The sequence below is a fragment of the Urocampus carinirostris genome, chromosome 10 (assembly GCF_059441175.1).
Source record: "Urocampus carinirostris isolate Australia breed hairy pipefish chromosome 10, RoL_Ucar_1.0, whole genome shotgun sequence".
In the NCBI taxonomy this organism is placed as follows: Eukaryota; Metazoa; Chordata; class Actinopteri; order Syngnathiformes; family Syngnathidae; genus Urocampus; species Urocampus carinirostris.
In genome coordinates, this window is record NC_142358.1 from 35,841,463 (window position 1) to 35,858,145 (window position 16,683).

The 16,683-nt window shown below is 40.8% G+C and overlaps 1 protein-coding gene across 1 annotated transcript in view; it reads left to right on the plus strand.

Annotated features, from left to right (window-relative positions):
- sytl2b (synaptotagmin-like 2b) overlaps positions 1-16,683 on the plus strand; it is a 36,423-nt gene that overhangs the window by 15,109 nt on the left and 4,631 nt on the right. Inside the window, exons 8-19 of the mRNA XM_088344935.1 lie at positions 445-2,222; positions 3,129-3,261; positions 6,068-6,181; positions 6,261-6,311; positions 8,143-8,237; positions 8,314-8,397; positions 8,866-9,035; positions 10,088-10,190; positions 12,629-12,790; positions 14,116-14,200; positions 16,063-16,159; positions 16,229-16,434. Of these exons, the coding sequence (XP_088201061.1) occupies positions 445-2,222; positions 3,129-3,261; positions 6,068-6,181; positions 6,261-6,311; positions 8,143-8,237; positions 8,314-8,397; positions 8,866-9,035; positions 10,088-10,190; positions 12,629-12,790; positions 14,116-14,200; positions 16,063-16,159; positions 16,229-16,434 (3,078 nt within the window). The remainder of the gene's footprint in view (positions 1-444; positions 2,223-3,128; positions 3,262-6,067; positions 6,182-6,260; positions 6,312-8,142; positions 8,238-8,313; positions 8,398-8,865; positions 9,036-10,087; positions 10,191-12,628; positions 12,791-14,115; positions 14,201-16,062; positions 16,160-16,228; positions 16,435-16,683) is intronic.

Genomic DNA, 16,683 nt, shown 5'->3' on the forward strand with positions numbered 1-16,683 from the left:
TTTCTGTTCCTTCCACCTAAAAGAAAGGAGCAGCCGCGCTGCCGCAATCCATTATCTCCAGTCGACTATTTCTGCGTGCGGGGCTAGCAGATTGCATGTTAAAATTGGGGAGGGGGCTACTTTGTGGTTTTGGGTTTCAGGACCCTATTAAAGGTGATAAACGAGGGATTGCAGTAGATTCATTACCTCTCATCCCAAGTATGAGAGTCACAAAAATTCGGGGATAGCAAAGGTCAGGATCTGTAAAAGTCCGAAAAAGTTCACTCACCTTCTCAAACCGTCTATATTGATTATCTTAAATGGTAACAAAAATGATAATATACCTCGCAACCAAAGCAAAGGGGATTTTCTCTCTTGAGACTCAGCCTGCACTAGGGTAAGGGAAAGCTATCTACCTACTCTTAATCACTTTCCTCTCCTGGGTGACTTTCTCTGTACTTTTAGAGCCTCCGATATCCTACGACATCAATTTCATTGATTCCTCTGATCGTAAGACACCGAAGAGATCCCAACCGAAACAGTCGCTCAAGTTGATCACACAACCCTCCAGTCCAACCGGCAATGACGAGGACTCTATCTCGAAGGTGCTCGAGTGGTTCACCCGAAGCACGGACAGCCGTGATTGGCTGAAAAATGAGGATAAATCTCGTGCGATAAATAAGTCAAAAAATGGAGAGATCTTAAAGAAAGATGCGACTACGTCCCCAGAGGTGATAAGGAGTGAAAAAAATCCAGAAGATAATGGCAACAATATCTCACAGATGAAACCGCTCTTGGAGGACAGTAACAAACAGACTCAAAAACCTGAAGACGAGGATGTAACAAAAGAAAAAGATGAGATCAAACCAAACATGCATTCCGATGTGTTCTCTAACAAGAAAACATACATTACAAATCCCGTGAATGGAATTCAGCAGGAGGGCTCAAAGCTTGAGCAAGACTTGGGGGACCCTACATACCCTGAAAGCTGGACCGCTAATCCCCAACTAGCTGAGAGAAAAAAATCAGACGTCGAGCTTTTATTTGTGGAAGAACTAGCACCAAAGTCACCTTTGAGGTCATGTCTAGATTCTAAAGGAGACTCTTTAGGTCAATCAGACACTCTACACAAATCCAAAGAGTCAGAGAAGACCTCTTTGCCTCGAAGCAACAGATTTACAGACCTCAAGACTTGTAAGGATGAAATGAGCATCTCCAAACCAATCGTGAATTCTAGCGAAAAGCCCAAAACGAACATTTCAGATAGTCCTCAAATCCCGGAAAGACAAAACCGTCCTCAGAAGGAATGCACAGCAGAGAAGATCAAGCAGCTCAAATCTTTCTGGGAACAAGAAGCAAGCAAACCTTTGACTCAAGGCAGTAAACCGAACGGAATGCGAAGCGCAAAGCTGAACAAGAGGTTCACCAAGTCTGAGTTTGACTTGCGGGCCATTGGACACAACTCAGGCAGCAATGTAGAAGACTCATACAGATGCGATTCGACTTCTTTGCCAGCGAATCAGAGATTTGATCAAATGTCCCCGTCACTTGGACGGAGCCGATCACAGTTTAGCAGTCTGTTGGATTTCTGGGACGAAGCTAGCACGGACTCAAAGTCCAAAAGCCCCAAAAGACAAGTCAATACTTTGCAACCACCTCAGGAACTTGCACCTGAGCCACACTGTTTGTGTCCTGTTCAAAAATCTCAGACCTCAGTTGTTAACAAAAATTACCCCCAGGAATCAGGTCTGCCTAAAGAACCCAAAAAGATCTTGAAAGACTCAAGCTGCGAAGACCAAGACGCGAAACCACCGCTAAGTGTAACAAAACAGCTTCATTCTCCCAAAAAAAGGAAAGACAGCTTCAGCCGCTCCAGCAGTCGCGGTAGATCCTTGCGTCGATCCACCAGCATGTTCGCCCTCCTCGACCCGGAAGAACCGGATCTGAAGATCCAGGTCAGCCCCGTCCACTCCCAGAGCAGGAAGCTGAGCAGCGATCGTTCTCGGGACGGGACCGAGACCCCCCTGGCGAGGGCCTTTGTGCCACGGGACTACAGTCACTACTTGGGGATGGAACACAAGCCGGGAACGTTTGCCCCTGAGAATGATTCTGAAGATTTTGGTGGGTCTGTGAAGACCAGTACTCCCGCTGGATCCGAGAAACGTGATTTTAAGAGCCCCACGACAAGCCCCCGCCGCTCCAGGGCAAATTCTAGCAGCACACATGCAGATCTTTACTCACTTGTAAGTTGCATGTTCTAAACCTGATCTAACTTCTTGTATACAGTAAACTCTCGGGATACGACCTCCCCGCTTTATTACATTTTCGGTTTATGTTGTAGAATAAAATGTTTTTTGTCCGCTTTTTTACGATAATTTCACCATACTACATCAACAACTAATCATACAGCGTAACCAAAAATGTATAAAATTTAAACTTTTTCGATTGTATGGCGAGTTACATCTAAGATGCCTGCCAGCTATTGGTTGACGTCATATAAGACGCTGGTCTGCTATTGGTTTGCGTTATGGCATCAGGAAAATACCGATAAGCTTACGGCCGAACTACATCCCACAATGCCTTTCTTTTCAATCACTTATCACGAACATGTCCAGATGCCTTTGGACGAACTACCTCCCACAACTCCTTTTACTTCATTCAGTTCAGAATCTTGTGTGCTTCGTACAGACTTTGTGAACATTCGCTTTGAGTCCCAAGGCTTGCAACGATGCTAAAGGAAGAAGCAAAAATATGATAACAGTGGAACGAAGCTTGCAATTATCAAAATATAAAAATGAAGTAGGCACATGAATCGCTACCCTTGCCAAGTTTGTTAGGCCATACCAGATTGATGATTATGACTATTGTTAAAAAACTAAGGCGATTAAAGCAAGGGCATTTTTTAAAGGCATGACAATACTCGCAAGTGGATGCTTCAAAACGGTTTCATTTTGAATTCACCGTAGTGTTTGTTATTTAAATGGGGTACATTGGTTTGGAATTCATTAGCTAATAACCTTATGTTTCTATCTACCGTTCTACTTTCCGATGCCCACCTCAGAACATATTACTGTCGAATCCCAGGAGTCTTCTGTATTTTGAGCTTCTATCGCCATCTAACTATTTTCTCTTCTGCCTATCTTGTTTAGGCCAAGGTGGGGTCTGTCCTATCTCAATCTGGACACCATGGACTGGTGAACAGTCCTTCACGAGACACTTATAGAGACAAACTTACATTCACGCCATCATTTGGCAACAGAAATCACGGTGGCTTTATGAAAAGTAAGCAAGCAAACTCTGCTTTCTCATTAGTAACTGCACTGATAACTACGTTTACATGCGAGCAATAATCAGATTGGAAATGGAATATCAAATTTCAGGGGGAATTCCAATTAAACATGAGATACATTTTTTGCAAGATATGCTCGTACGTGCCTAGCCAAATCCCCATGGGTTTACACTACACGTGGATGGATGCAACTGTCACATCCAGTGTATATCAAAGTTCCCGTTTACATTGCTTTACATGATCTGAATACAGGCTATAGTCCGTTTCCAATCGAGCTATTGGCTGCATGTATGACTTTTATTTTGGTTTATTCTTTTTTGTTCAACTACCTCGAAAGACACAACAGGAATAATGTTGAAGATGGACTTGTTGGTACATTGAGTAACAATATCTCAGGTTGAACATTTGTTGAACAAACAAGGGACACCTTACTGTATCCGTGTCTACGTTATCTTTGTTTGCCGAGGTCGGTCCATTGTCAACACCCGCCGACTTCAACTGTTTGGCTTGTGGGCTTGGAAAGTTCTTTAAGACTAGTAGCGCTAACCTTTTGGTTTGTTTTCCCTCCACATCCGTTACTTTGACAACTACTATTAATAAGGTATAGATCAGGGATCAGCAACGAGGTGAAATTTTATTTCTAGTTTGCATGGTTCTTAGTGGTTAGCGGAGCCTGTTTTAATCCCACTTCTCGTAATTACAACCAGGTAATGACATAATAGTAACATGGTAGCAACATAGTAATAACACATATGTTTTCACTTTACAATATCTGACTGGTAGCCCTAGATGCTCATCGGTAATAAAAAAGTAGTTTTCTGCTTAATAAAGCTAGTGTAGTTTGATACCTACCTCCTGCTGATGATCAGGGTTCGAGTGTCTTTGATCCCAGTGGTAACCATAAACTAAGAAAATTAATTTCATTTATATTATATCTGACCTGACACAGCAAGAAAACATATAATAAGCAGTGTCTGAAATAACGTCTCCCCGGGGCTTGCATCTTTTACGTCGGGCGTACAACTTACAAAACGTCCCCGCCCAGGTGGCCGACAACTTTTTCAATAAAAAAAAAACTTTCTTTTTAAATATTTATTTTTTATTTCTTTAAATCAAATGTTTACGTTATTCTGATTTCAAAATCTTTGTCCGGTTTGGAAATTTCGGAATTTCAATTTCGGTTCGTTTGGCAATTTGCATACTCGGCAGCCAATCAGAAGCCTGTATCGAATAACTTCGTGCTTGCGGACTTTCCCGAGCGTTATAAAGGCGTGCATTTGCATATCGTTTTCCAAATTAGACGCACAGAGAACGCAAGAAAAATGGAGAAGTGGTTAGGAATCAAGCCAAAACCTCAGCCCTAGAAGAAACATTCAAAAGAAGCTAACAAAATTTATGACGCTACGAAATGTAAACGTACATTAAAAGCATCGTGGAAAGAGGAGTTCACGTGGCTTGTAGCAGACGACGCAACGCAAACATTTCATGAATGAAGATGAGTAAATACAGCTAAATACTGATGGCAGATGGAAAACTGCGATGTCATATACATGCAATGAATTATTTAGAATAAACTTATTTTCAAGTGTTCTTCTGTTATATATTCTGATTATTAATCCTTAATACTTTGCAACAATGTTTTTTTTTTTTTTTTGCGATTAGCCGTCTTATTGTGTTTCAAGTTGTGAAAAATGAGGCAGGCAACTTTATGGCTGGGCAGGCAACCTTTCAGAGTTGCCCTGGTGTCCGCATACTTTTTGTCACGAGTTTCAGACACTGTAATAAGTCTATAAAATGATTACAAATACACTTGTGGGGGAGCTGAATCTCCTTGCACATGTTCTATCACCACCTACTGTAGTTGATGTGCAATTACACTATTGTAATATGACCCCAGCCCCTAATTTATAGGAATGTATGTGTATTGATTAGCTACGTCCAAACAGCTTTGAAAAAGAACCAAAAAACAAGTCTATTTTTCCGTTCTTTTTTGTAGAAATGATTTAATTTCACTCAAGATAAAATAATGATATTATTGAATTAGGAAAACAAAAGGCAACTGGACTGCAAAACATGTTTTGCTTCTGGGTCTGTTTTCGGGTGTTTTTAATTTAATTTAAAAAAGAAGAAGAAGAAAAAAACAAGGATATAAAAACAGAAAAAAAATAATGACTAACCATCAGTTCAGTTCACGGATTCCTTAACTGCCTGGGTCGTCGAGGCACCACCTTTTGTGGTGTGTCTTGTGCAAGTACAGTCTGGTGGCGCCCACCCCACTCCGGGCCGTTTTTTGGGGGGTTCGGCTTTGCTCCCCCACATGAAACGGGTCGTAAAGGAAGCATCCTGATTGGACCTTCATCATTTGATCGCTGGCAATATCTAAAGGGAGAATCCAGGATAAAGACTCCCAAATGAAGTAACTAATTTGTGGAGAGGGAGCGTCCCCCTTATAATTTAACACCAGAATCCTTGTAGTGAATTCAACCTTCGAAGAAATTAAGATGATTTACTTTTAAAATACACTTCAATTCAAGAAGAAAGCAGTGATTACCGTAATTTCCGGACTACGAATCAAACTTTATTTTTTAGAATGGCCAGCCCAGTTATGTATACTCCGGAGCACCTTTTACAAAATACCCATAAACTATTTAAAACAAATACATTTCCACAACAACTTTAAAAAAGTTACATACAAGATAATCATTCGCAGATACAAAATGTACCTAGCCTTGCCAATTTTTGTGTAGTTAATGACCGTTTCCACACATTAATTAGCGCCCTCTTTTTTCACGTTTTCAGGCAAAAATGGCAACGACGAGGATAACCCGGTCAGAAAAGCACTGCGGCGAGCAGAAGCCCGTCCGAAAGGGCTTGCTAAAAGCATGGAGGACCTGGTGGGTTCTTTATCACCAGGTGAGTATGATCATCAAACCTTCTCACTGTTTGATATTTTCCCTTCCCCTTCTGAGGTTACGTTTATGATTTTTGACAGAACGAGAACGAAAACAAGAGCCAAAAAATGGCATAAGGCAAACTAATAAAGGTAAGAATATACATGAACAGTAGACCCTGGGATACGGCATACCCACCTTACAGCATTTTCACTTTACTATTTAGATTAGAACGTGGTGTTTTTCCCGACCCCTTTTTCCGACATCTTCGACACTGCAATGTGATAAACTGCGATAACTAGGTTAATCGCAAGACACTGCGGTTTTAAGAAGTTATAGTTCCATTTTGTGAGTGATGGATTCATACCTGTCAACCTCCACGGCTCCATGCCCGTGCAAACTGTCGTATTTTCCCGTACAAAATACAAAATAATCGTACACCGTATTTTTTTTTTTCCGGAATGATGCATGATGGGAAATCCCCAGTAGTATCAAACCGCTCGCACGCTTGCAACGAAAAAAATGATACTTCCGCGGCAAACACCTTTGACTTAATTGATTTGCCGTTTCGTGATAGTCGGTGAATACCGGATGGTACCCATCATTATCAAATTTGCGTTTTTCCGTACAGATTTCCCTGTATGTCGTACTCGTCTTAAAATGCATAAAAAACGTATTTTGTGCGGCAAAACCGTACAGGTTGACAGGTATGTGGATTGTTTGGCCAGCTAGAACTGTCACTGTTGAGGTTTGAACGCGCCGACCAATGAGAGGCAAGTTTTAACGGCACTAGACAATAAAAACGAGGCAAAGATTGCAAACAGCACACCATGATACACCTGTGAGCTGACAGCAACCGTAACAAAGCTACCCAGAAGAAGGTGCTGTTTCATAAGGTAAAAGCATCACAATAGGAGTTTCTGAGTTTTTAACAACACAGTGGCGGGTCATTTTTAAGTACAGTGGAACCTCGGTTCTCGACCATAATCCGTTCCAGAACCATGTTCGAAAACCGATTTGGTCGATCACCGAAAATCATTTTTCCGCTTTAATCCGTTCCAACACTCTGGATGTTTACCACGAACGTAAACATGAAGCTAACCCAGGCTAATCGTACGTTCGCGTTAGCGTAATCTTCCGTACGAAAGATTATGCTAACATGAACGTGTAAAAATTAAAAAATCAGGTCGTTTACACTTCATTTAGCACCCGGGTCTCCACAACAAGTGGTGAGCGGTTAAAGGACAAAGAAAAAAATTATAAATAGGATTTCTTACCTTTGTGGTGCTCAGCAGAAGCCATGCTGTATGTATAGCAAGATCGGAAACTCGCACACCTTCTTCATATTTTGCTATTATTTCTTTCTTAAATGCAATAGTTGTACTCACTACTCTTCTTTTTTCACCTGTAGCAACTTTGCTGCTTGCACCGACCTTCTTCCGAGAAATAATTAGGGGTTAAAACACTCCGTTCACCGATATTAAAAACAAAAGCAAAAAGGAGTGCGCGCTCACGTGACAACAGTTCTTCACGAGGGGTGGGGGCAATCTACACCTGTACGCCGCTCAGCATCGCCCCTAGCATACCAGCGTCCGAACTCCGATTTTTTTGAACGAAAAGCGAAGCGAGAATTTCTCGAAATTTTTGGTCGAGAACCGATTTGTTTGAACTGAGAGGCGTTCGAAAACCGAGGTTCCACTGTACTCACAAAAAACAATACTAGTACATAAAATGTACTCAGAAAATTTGCAATATTGGTCTGAAAAATAGCAATCGTATTTATTAATTTTTTTTTTTTTTTTTTTTACAAAATCGTGCAGGCCTACTACCAAGGGTTCGGAACTAATTACCATAGGTTTCTATACCCCGCTATACAGCAATTTCACTTTCTGTTCCCAACCTCAGAACAGATTGAGGTCGTGTCCCGGGGTCTACTCCATAATACATAAACCGTCAAACTGATATCTAATGTCACCATTAAAGGTCCCATCATCCCTCCCCCGTCTATGCGCTTGCTCTCGGACGAAGAGCGCCTGAAGAAGATGAGCCAATCCGTGCCCTCGTTTATGCAGAGGGAGGTAAAAAAAACACAAAGCTTTGCATGTCCCTGCATGCTCAGCTTTCCCAAGCATGATGCATGCACGTATGTTGCAGGACGAAAGCAATCTTTACGAGGATATTTTCCTCCACGGAAGACGCTCGACGGATTCTCCTCCCGATTTGGCCTCTGTGTCGTCTGTATGTCACACTCACTCACCGCTTGCCGCTCATACTAACTCTTTGTTGATTTATACATTTTGATTATTGTCCCGTCTAATAGTCAATGACACGGTTCACGATTCCGTAAACCTAATAGTTAATGACAACTTTTGGAACTCTTCACTTCACTCTTGGGCACAGGTGTGTGATAATTTGACACAGCCGTGTCCAGTTCAAAACGCCAGTTGGGGCCCACTGGTGATCGGAGGTATGCCAGACCCTAACGACCAAAAGTTTTTTACCTAATGTGAGAGACATTGGAATCTTAAATAAGATGTCCCTGGCGAGAGTTGCCTTCATAAAAATGTGATTTATCGATTAATTAAATGATATTTTCATCATAAAAGAGCTTAAAATCACAGGATATGTGTCCTTTAAACTTTGACTTGGCTTGAATGACTCGATCATGCACAAAGAGCTGATTTTCTCGTGTTTGGCAACCGGCAGTTGAGCGGGAGCGTGACAACCATGTACAGCGGCGATTTCGGCAGCGTGGACGTGCAAGGCAGCATCCATTTTTCTATCAACTACGTGCAAAAGCTCAAAGAGTTCCACATCTTTGTGGCCGAGTGCCGCGACTTGGCGGCCGCCGATCCCAAGAGAGGCCGCTCTGACCCGTGAGTTCATTCTAGGATTCTAGAAATTTTACTCTGTTCTTTAAGATGGTTGAAATTGATATGAAAATGCTCATCCTTTTTAGAACTACTCAAATCATTTCCAAATCAGCAAAATGAGTACATCAAATGGCAAGGAGCTAATATGCTTTTCATACTTGGACAATGAGAGCGCATTAACGACAGACCACTTGTTTTCATAATTGCAAAACGAAACATACTGAACGAGTTGTTTTTTTTTGTATAGTAATATTTTAAAATATTTGGAATAAAATGGCAAAAAAAAGAGGTACAGACGCTCCCCTACTTACGACCATTCGATTTACGTAAAAAGGTAGATACAAAGATTTTTTCCGGGATGTCAAAAATCATCTGGACATTGCTTTAAGTTAGATTTCGTATAGTGTACACCTTTTTCCGGGTAAAGGACAATACTGTAGTGCATTTATCCACCACTACCAGCGTGTGGCTCTGTGAGAGGTCAACCATCATCCACCCTGAAGAAGAAATCAGCTTTTGTCTTCTTCGTTCATTTGTAAATATTCTATACTGTATCTCCAGCGCGCTAAGTACTTTGACATTTTTATTGTTTAATATCTCGTGCATCCATTCAGTACAGTTGGTGTAAAGAGTAAAGATGAGGGGAAACCATTTGTTTTGAAATGAAAGTGTAATAAGAAAGCTTGATGCGGTTGAGAAAATGGTCGGAACGCTTTTTTTCGGCCACTTTTTACCACGGAGGAGGACCTCTTGAAGCGCATCTTCCAAAAGTAAGTTAAACTCAACTTTATTTATCTTTATAGAGCATATTATTTTATGAAATGTTTATTTTTAAGTACAAAACAATACAGGTTATTTATACAAGCCTTAAACATACTTATATAAACCTTAAACATACATTCCATACAAAATATAGCACTGTAGCAACTTACTAACAATCGTCCGGAATATTGTTCGTAAGTGGGGCAGCGTCTGTATATCTACACTTCGGCATCTACTGTTGCTCACGTGTTGATGAATAATTGTATACAGAAACGTTTGTTTTATTTTCCCAGCTATGTGAAAAGTTACCTGGTTCCTGACAAAAATCACTTGGGAAAGAAGAAAACATCGGTAAAGAAAAAGACGCTTAATCCGACATTCAACGAGATCCTCAGGGTAAGCGCACACGCTTTGATTTTGTGCAGCATAGTACTAATTTTCAAAAAGATAAAATAGTTTTTCTACAGCATTATTTTTATTAATAATTCCATTTCAGATATAATTCCTATTTTTGAAAAAATAATTCTTAAAATCAGGGAAAAAAAATCTTCCATGCTATTTTTCTAATTTTAAACGTGAATTGTAGTCTTTACCAAAACAGATCAGTCCAAAATGTAGTCAAGTGAAGTCAAGTTTATTAGTACAGCCCTTAATCACAAGAAGTCTCAAAAGGTTCTACACACTACAGACTATTACTTCACCCTCCCGTGATCTAAAACCTACACGATGGCAAGGAAAAACTCAAAACCTAAGCATAATGAAATTAAGAAACCTGAGAGGGGCTGCACATAAGGTGATCCCCCTTCCATCAACAAACTATACACAGACATCATCAACAGGTCATTCATAAGCTCAAGAACAAGGGGTCGGAAACTTATGGCTAGCGAGCCATATATGGCTCTTTTCATGAATACACATGGCTCGGAAATAAAATGAGACTTTCGCATTTTTTCGGAATGCTTAATGCTGAGCCTACTGTCATAAATGCAATGCCAAGACAATAGTCATCCACAAGGGGTTCGGTCCAGTATATGTAGGACAGAATTTTAACCACAGTTTACAGTTAGGGTGTTTGGCTGTGAATTGCTAAATAGAAGCTCATTAGACAATTTAGGTTCACTGTTGAGGCACTTTACCATGAAAACCCACGGAACAAACTATAACCCAAAACAAACGTTTTACCAAGAAGTTCTAGAAATACACCTGGAGCAATTTGGTTGGGTGAACGGTAGGAATGGGTGGAGCTATACACAGGACAGGACACGCACACTCTTTCCCCTTTGCCCAGTTCCATCTCCACTGAAGGTAAATACGTTGGAATCCTTGTTTGCAGTATTTTGTGACGCTTTTACAAAGGAGTTTTGCTTACACTATGTTTTAAAACCATGATTTAGAACCAAAAAGACAGACTAAACTGCGTGAGGGAGACGAATTTTAAGTGGTATATTTATTGTGATAAGGGACACATGCTCTGTCCTTTTTTTATAAATTGTATTGATTTTATCAAATAATCAAATGTCACACTGTGAAATTAAATGCGCTGAAGAATTGGCTTTTGTCCGGAGAGGGTTCGGCGGTTATATTGAATTTTGCCTTAAAATATATGGCGTGGCTATTCAGTCTTTTCAAGATTGAGGCGCAGGACGTTAAGTGACTTCCATTTTTTTAATCTCAGTGAGATGGGCCTTCAAATTTCCACACCAGTGAAGCAGATTCCTCCATTGGAAGATACAGTTGAGTAATAGAAATTGATATTGGCTAAATTATCTGCCAATCTTTATGTATGTATGCATTCATGCATCCATCCATTATCTGCACCGCTTATCCTCAGTAGGGTCACGGGGTGCTGGAGCCCATCCAAGCTGTCTTCGGGCAGTGGGCAGAGGACACCCAGACTGGTTGCCAGCCAGTCGTAGGGCACACGGGGACAGACAACTCATTCACATCTAGGGACAATTCGGACCAGCCATTTGACCTGACGCGCCATTTTTGAAATGCGGCATTGCATGAATATTTGTTTTGTTAGTGTATTTATTCGTGTATTTGAATGTGTTAATTTATGTATTGAATCATGTATATAGTTGTTTATTTAACATGGGGCCTAATTGAGTATCTATGTGTGCATCTTTTAATTATAATAGTGTATTTGATAATTTATCAATTCCTGTGTTCAATTGTCTGTTTAAATATATATTTGTTGTGGAGAGCAGTGTATACACCAGGGGTCACCAATGGGGAGGATATGAAAATGTGATGAATGAAAAAACTGTATAGGATTTCTTTTTTATACTGGTAGTACCTATTTTCTAACTGGTATACATTATCTTGATCAATTCTTGTGAAAAACAAAATATTTTTAGAATTATAGTGTCTATTTTTCCTTTTTTGAGTGTTCAGCAATTTATTGAGCTCCTTTTTTTTTACAATTTTTGACTATTAATTAGAAGCAAATCGGCAGATTCTGATTTTAAAAAGGTTATTGGCCCTTGTCATACACAGTAGTGCCCACTAGCACCAGGTAGCCCCCAAACAACACCATAGTAGCTTGCGGACTGGTTCTAAAAATATAGCCCACCAGTGATGGGTTATTGTAATTTTCTATGAAATTTGATTTATAAATGGCATGCTTTTTAATGGATGACTGAGTCTATTTTGATAATTACAAATTGTTAAAAATATTTTAAAATACTAATAATAACCTGGCGATAACATCATAATGGCGTAGTAACAACATAGTTATAACACTATAAGTTATCCGTAAAGGGTTGGAGACTCTGTTGCTGTGGAGCGTAGTATTATCACTACCATAACAATTTTGCTGTCCTTTCTTCCAGTATCGAGTGACAATAGATTATCTGAAGACGCAAATGCTGGTTCTCTCCGTGTGGCATCACGACACCTTTGGCCGGAACATGTTTTTGGGGGAGGTGGACGTGGAACTCGCCAAGTGGAACTTCGACCACACGCACATGAATGACTTACCTCTCAAAGCACGGGTAACTACATATATTACACACATAACACACACGTACTGCACACGTATTACGCAAATACTGTACAGGTATTACGCACGTGTTACACATGTACTGCACATGTACTGTGCACGTATTGCACTCATACTGCTTACGTACTGCACAGATACTGGACGCGTAATATGCACACACTGCACACATATTACGCACATACTGCACAAGTATTCTCACATGTTACATGCGTACTGCGCCCGTACTGCGCCCTTACTGCGCCCTTACTGCGCCCGTACTGCAGCACACAAATTATGCACATACTTCACTCTTATTTTGCGTTATCCGCGTACTGTGCAAGTACTGCGCATGTCCTGCACACATACTGCGAACGTACTACGCATGTACGTAATGCGAACGTAATGCAAACGTATGGCACTGATAATGCGCACCTACATCGCACATACTGTGCACGTACTGCCCACGTACTGCACGCGCATACTGCACTTGTACTGCCCACGTATTACGCAAATACTGTACATGTATTACACATGTACTGCACACCTACTGCACACCTACTGTGCACGTACTGCACTCATACTTCACAGATACTGCACGCGCATTACGCACATACTGCACACATATTACGCAGATAATGCACACGTATTCTCACATGTTACACGCGTACTGCGCCCGTACTGCACTCATATTGCTTACGTACTGCGCGCACACTGTGCACATACGGCATACGTATTATGCACATACTGCACACGTATCACGCTTACTGCACACATACTGCGCACGTACTGCACTCATACTGCTTACGTACTGCGCTCGTACTGAGTGCACACATAAAGCACACGTATTATGCACATACTGCGCCGGTACTGCGCCCACACGGCACTCATACCCCACACATATGGCACACGTAGTATGCACATATTACGCACTTATTACGCACGTGTTCCGCCGTACTACGCCCGTAGTACGCCCGTAGTACGCCCGTACTGCTCTCATACTCTGCCCATACTGCGCCCGTACAGCGCACATTTTGCACACAATCTGCTATAAGTGAAGCTACAATGTTGATTTAGTAACATGCTTTGTTTTTAATTTGTATTTAATTTGAATTTTTCCCACTCAACACTAAATCAGGTCTCAGGTAAACAAAAATATAATTTATATATCATACTATCTACCCTACTCCACCCATGAAATTGAATTTGAATCATTCGCCACCTCATGTTGAGAGCAACAGCTGCACACAAAAATACTGCCCTGTATTTCGATATATATATATATGTATGCATTGATAATAATAATATCAGTCCGATAATTGTCATCTTCATGTTTTTTAGACAAGAGCGAATTTGGCGCCTTCGATTGGGCGAGGAGAAATGAGACTGGCTGTACGTTTTGTGCCAAAGTTCATCAGCAGTGGAGGTATATCACTAAAAATCATGACTAAGTTGTGTTGGGGGAAATATCCTTGGAAATCAATTTCTAAATGTTTAAGTGAAAAGTCTTTATGTATTTAAGCGATTATTTTCGGGAAATAATAAATAAATAAAGACCTTAATAAGATGGAATAATAAATACATTTTATTCTTTTTATTTTTAAATTTAGTTTTTGACATTAACTTGGATGTTTTCATTCATGTCACTTCATGTTTCTTTGTGCCAAAAGGGGGCAGTTCCGTTCCCAGGTCAGTTGTGGCCATATGCTGCTTGCAAGAGGCATGGACTGACCCTATACATGGATACAACTATGTCCTTTTTGCCATAGGGCCTAAATTAATAATAGCCCAGAACCAATAAACCAATACACATGATAATTTTTTAGAGATTAACCCGCAGTTTGTGTGTCTCAATTGTCTCTGTACTACAAGTCCAGTGTGGTTTGCAGCATTAAATATGGGCGAGTGAAACTGCACGTGATTAGTTGTGTTATGTAGTAAGACATTGCAAAAGTTGGTCTAGTCCCCTTTGGAAGGATATCGCTGGCTGGAGATGAAAGAAGGCTTTGTTGACTCAGCTCAGGTTGGTTGGAAGGAGAAATGAATATTCTAAACAATGCTACATCCATCTATATATGTGTGTGTGTTTAATAGTATGATCTCACTATTGCCCTCTGCCTTGAGGCAAGGGAATTGTGTGCCTCACTCTGCATCAACAGACTCTCAGCACATATTATAGACATTCGTAATAATTGAGTGACACGACTAGAGAGGTTAAGGAATGAGGACGTAAGGAGAAGAACTTGCGTGGTGAGAGTGCTTGCTGAGAGGGGATTAAAATGTTCTGAGATAGTTTGGACACATGGAAAGAATGGAAGATGGCCGTTTGACTAAGAGTATGTAGTGCAGAAGTCAAGTCATTTTTATTTGTATAGCCCTTAATCACAAAGAGTCTCAAAGGGCTTCACAGGTTATAAGACAGACTATTTTTTTCAGACTATTATTACACCATCCCCTGATCTGGAACCAACACGAGGGCAAGGAAAAACTCAAAAAACAGAAGTAGTGATTCTTGTAGCATTTTACTCTTTTTTTCTTTATTATTGTTTCTTGTTTTGTTTTTCCCTTTTTGCCTTTATTTCATTTTCATTTTCTGTTGTTTCTTTTAAAAAATGCATCGATTACATAAGCCGCATGGTTGAAAGCTTGGGAAAAAAGTTGGGCTTATAGTCCAAATTTGGAGCAGGGCCGGATACTGGAGCAGTGCAGTGTTCCAGCATGACAATGACCCTAAACACACCTCTAAGATGACCACGGCTTTTCTAAAGGGGCTATGGGTAAAAGTAAAGGACTGGCCAAGCATGTCTCCAGATCTCAAACCAATTAAACATCTTTAGGGCATCCAGATGTGGAAGGTGGAGAAGCACAAGATCTCAAATATCCCCCGGCTTCTCCATGTTGTCAAGGGGGAGTTAAAGAGCATTCTGGTGGCAACCTGTGAGCCTCTGGTGATATTCATGCCCAGGAGGATTAAGGCTTTCTGCAAAATCATGGTGGCCAAACAAAATATTGAAACTTCAGGAACTTTCACTTTAGGGTGTACTCACTATTGTCATGCGGTGTTTAGTCACTAATGGTGCTAATAGTTTTTTACATTAGAATGAAATCTCTACAGAAATGTTATTAATTTTGGGACATACTGTATATGTGAGATGTTTATAAAAAGTATATCTTTGACGATGTGACATTATCGTGAACAATTATGTCTTTTCATTTACATTCACTCAATGTTAAAGATTCTCGAGATGTCTCCAAATGTTTGAATAATCTCTCCCTTCATGGTTTTAGCAAGAGAAGTCATGACCACCGGCGAGATTCACATCTGGGTGAAAGAATGCAAGAGCCTGCCTTTAATCCGAGCCGCCATCGACCCTTTCGTCAAATGGTAAGCGCTTCATCGCTGTAAATTTTGAGCATCGGTGCGGTCATGTATCCACTCCTCCGTCCCCGCCAGTTGCGTGCTGCCCGATACTAGCCGCAAAAGTCGGCAGAAGACTCGAGTCCTACGGAGGACGGCAGACCCGGCCTTCAACCACACTATGGTCTACGACGGCATCCGGGAGGTAGACCTGGCGGAGGCCTGCGTGGAGCTTACTGTATGGGACCGGGACAAGCTCGCCAGTAACCTCCTCGGAGGCCTCAGGCTCGGAGCCGGCACCGGTACCTATGTTTATCCTTGAATTAAATAGGAGAAAGACAAGCATAAAAATAAGGAACTCATTTTATGTTTTTTTTTTCTTTTACTGCTCTTTTTAGAGGGACATTATATAGTATTTTGCGCCTCCTATTGGTCAAAATTGTCATTTAAAAAAACTAAAACGATATTGGTTTATATGATGAGCAAAAACACAAACTATTATGGGCAGCACGGCGGCGCAGTGGTTAGCGCGTGTGCGACACAGTTCTAAG